Source organism: Phoenix dactylifera, chromosome 3, assembly GCF_051530095.1.
Source record: "Phoenix dactylifera cultivar Ajwa chromosome 3, Ajwa_hap1_PhDact_Kaust_v1.1, whole genome shotgun sequence".
Lineage (NCBI taxonomy): Eukaryota > Viridiplantae > Streptophyta > Magnoliopsida > Arecales > Arecaceae > Phoenix > Phoenix dactylifera.
The window spans coordinates 45,620,914-45,624,541 of record NC_143192.1 but is presented as its reverse complement, the minus strand read 5'-3'; the positions used below and the strand labels follow the sequence as shown (position 1 = coordinate 45,624,541).

The 3,628-nt window shown below is 43.0% G+C and overlaps 1 protein-coding gene across 1 annotated transcript; it reads left to right on the top strand.

The window, feature by feature from the left end:
* The first annotated feature begins 410 nt into the window (after window positions 1-410).
* On the top strand, window positions 411-2,217 carry LOC103712172 (protein GRAVITROPIC IN THE LIGHT 1). The gene has a single exon (XM_008798620.6). It carries the CDS (start codon window positions 711-713, stop codon window positions 2,079-2,081), a length of 1,371 nt encoding a protein of 456 aa, XP_008796842.4. The 5' UTR covers window positions 411-710; the 3' UTR covers window positions 2,082-2,217.
* The last annotated feature ends 1,411 nt before the right edge of the window (window positions 2,218-3,628 follow it).

Genomic DNA, 3,628 nt, shown 5'->3' with positions numbered 1-3,628 from the left:
TTGATAAATATAAATATAGTAACAATCACTATAACAACGACAATGATGGTAAAATAAAATCATGATGATAATGATGATGACAGCAGTAATAAAATCGACAATGATAACAACTAAAATAACAATTACAGCAGTGTTAGTGGTAGGGATCATGATATATTGACATGTAAAGCCGATGGTAGGAGGTAGAGATGACGCTAAAAGTGATAGTAAAAAATACGTATTTTTTATTTTTGAAATTTTTTAGAAGTAATTTTTTAAATAATAAATTAATATTAAATAAAAAATAATCAAATATCTTTTACTTTAAATTTATTTTAAGAATAAAAATATATAATATAAAAATAAAAATAAAAAACAAAAATGATGTTTAGCAGGCTAAGGAGATCGTCGGAACGGAAAGAGAGAAGCCAGGCCCATTCCCAGCTCAGCAGACAAAACTTCTCTCCTGGGATTTCTCCAGATCCAACCCTCTCTCTTTTTTTTTTTCGTACACAACCTTCTCTCCTTCACCCGACATTCCGTCTTCTCTCCTCAGTCCTCCCCTCTCCTTCGCAGTCCAGAGCAAAAGCAGTGCTCCCGACCCAGAGAAAGAAAAAACTAAAAGAGAGAGGAAAAGAAAACTTCTCTTCCTCGTGAACTACTCGGTCCATTCCAATTCCCCTTTTTTTTTTTCTCACCCATCGGTCGGGTCAGTCCCTCTCACCCGCAAAATGCTTCAAAAATTCGCACTAGCCTTCAAGACTAAAACCATCGAGCTCTTCGCCGAGGACGAAGAGGAGGAGGAGGACAGAGCGAGCATCTCCGCCGCCATCGACCTCGACCCCGCCCCGGAAGAGATCATCACTGGCCAGCGCGTCGTCGTCCTCAAGCCCGACCCACTCCCCCCTCCCCCCCAGCTCGACCCCGAAACCCTAATCCTCGCTCTCTTCGCCACCCTCTCCTCCTTCCGCGCCGCCTACCTGCACCTCCAGACCGCCCACTCCCCCCTCCTCCCCGACGCCGTCCGCTCCGCCGACCGCGCTGCCGTCTCCCACCTCCGCCGCCTCTCCGACCTCAAGGACTCCTACTTCCAAAACCCTAACCCTAGCACCAGGCCGGTTCTCCCCTTCTCCTCCCACTTGCAGGCCCAGGTGCTGGAGAACCAGCACCTCCTCCGCACCTTCGAAGCCGTCGTTAACCGCCTCCAGTCCGACATCGACCGGAAGGACGCCGAGGCCGCCGCCCTGAAGCAGAGGCTCCGGGACGTCGAGACGGCCAATTCGAAGTTGGCGAGGCGGCTCGACAGGGCCTGCACGCCTCCTGATGGGAAAGTCGAGGCCTTGCTGTCGATAGGGGTCTTCGACTCGGTGCTCAAGGATACTTGCCGGGTCGTGCACCGGTTCACTCGGCGCCTGGTCGATTTGATGAAGAGATCCGGATGGAGTTTGGATATGGCGGCCAACTCGATCTACCCGAATGTGGATTACGCCAAAGCAGAGCATTGCTCGTATGCAATTCTGTCCTATATCTGTCTGGGGATGTTTAGAGGGTTCGATTCTGAGGGCTTCAGTCGCGAAGGGAGTGGTGGAATTGGGTTGGATGGGATTGATGTAAATACTCAGAGAATGAATTCTCTTACACAATTCATCGAGCATTCAACCGTCGATCCGTTGGAGCTGATTAGCGGCAGCTCAAGTTGCGATTTTGCGAAGTTCTGTGAGAGGAAGTACCAGCAACTCATTCATCCTGCCATGGAGTCCACTTTTTGCAGAAATTCAGACCATGGGGAATTCGAGTGGGGTGCATTGCGGGCCTCAGGCCCTCTTTATGAGCCATTTGTTAGCATGGCCAGCTCGATTTGGACCCTCCACAAGTTGGCGTGGGCGTATGATCCGGTGGTTGGAATCTTTCACGTGGCAAAGGGGACTGAGTTCTCAATGGTTTACATGGAGAGCATTGTCCAAAGGGCAGTCACCATGGGCTTGGACCGTGAGAAGAAGTCACGACCGAAGGTCGGGTTTACTGTGGTTCCGGGGTTTCGGGTTGGGAAGACAGTGATACAGAGTAGGGTGTATCTGAATGGCTTGAAGGAGGTAGTATAATTCCATGTTTAACATTGTAAATGGAAATATTAGAGATGCCCTCTTGGTATAGGAGATGATACAAAGGGTATGCAAAGATTGTATTAATAAAATGAAGGATTACAGAATTTAATGAAATATCTATTTGAACTTTTAATTGGATTTGCTGTAAGGCCTACTTTTCTTTGACTCATTTCAACACATGTTTGATTAAGGGCTGTTTTGGGTAAGCTATCTTGATTAAGTCTGTGACCTCGATGGCATTTTTTTTAGTTTTGATAGGTCAAAGAGTGTTTCTTTTGTCATTTCCTTTAAGGAAATGCATTTGGTTCTATGACCAGAGGCCTGTTTCTTTATCATGAATATAAAAAAAATATACAATAGAATTTACAAATTGGTTGTATCTGATGGACGCTTCATTGTGAATGCTGTGAGTAGGTCTAGATCTCAGCTATTCTGTCAACTGATTGTGTTGAGCTTCTTCTCTAAATTCTTATTTTATGTTGGATAATGTGTTAGTTCTATGAATTAGCATATAGTATTCAATTCCAAATATTGTCCTATGTGTCTGTTAGAATGGAATGTGAAGCATTCCATAATCAAGGTATATTAGAGTCAGAGGAACAGATGGTGTGAGATTATTATTATTATTATTATTATTTTGGTTTAACAGATGTTGCATTGGGCCTGAGTCATCGTTGTTTACTTATTTTCAAGGTAGATATCTAGCTTACAGCCACTTTTGGCACATCTTTTTAATTTTTCGTTGTGCCCTTTTTGATTAGATGTAGAGTTGCATCCTGACAATGATCAGTATTAAATCTTCTTGTTTTTCCTTATGGTTACTGAAGTAGACCTTCAAGGCTTCAGCTTCTGCCGTAATCATATTGAAAATAGTTTCTGCATCTTCAGCTGGCTGTAGCATTTTCTAGTGAAAATTTCCACACAATGCAAGCTTGTGAAAAAAAAAGAAGATTATGCTAGACCACTTTCCTGTGATTTTGCTAAAGTGAGGTCATTTGTATATTGATTTGCAACCCTGCTTCTGTAAATTATTGCTTAATAGGTGATTTATATGAGCCTTTTTTTTTCAATCAATCATGGTGTTCTGAATCCAAATATCTCTGTGGTTGGGCATGGTGATTATGGAATTGATACTGGCTTACATTTAGTAACTGCATTTTTGTTTACTAACCTGCTAAATATATTTCTAATTCTATTAGACTTCTTGTGTACATTTATCAGGTCATTCTCTATAATCTGAAGTGTATTTGGTTACCGGAGCTAGTTACATCTGGATATCAGCTGGTTTCCTTTACCTTTAATATATTGATGCCTGCATGTGAATGAAGCAGGTATGTTCTTTGCTTATTCATGAGTTCATCTGCTAAGATTCCAGTTTTTGCAGTAGGCAGCATGATGCATGATGTGACGATGAGAAGGTTTGCCCTTTTCGTTAAAACAAGAAAAGTTGGTGGAGCATTGAGAAGTTTTGCTTTTGACCTCTGTACATAGATTGCTAGATCCCTTTCCTGACATTGGTCACTAATGTCTGGAAGTCTTTCAGG

Excerpts from the sequence above, each read along its gene's own strand:
- LOC103712172 (XM_008798620.6), top strand. The coding sequence starts at position 711 with ATGCTTCAAAAATTCGCACTAGCCTTCAAGACTAAAACCATCGAGCTC.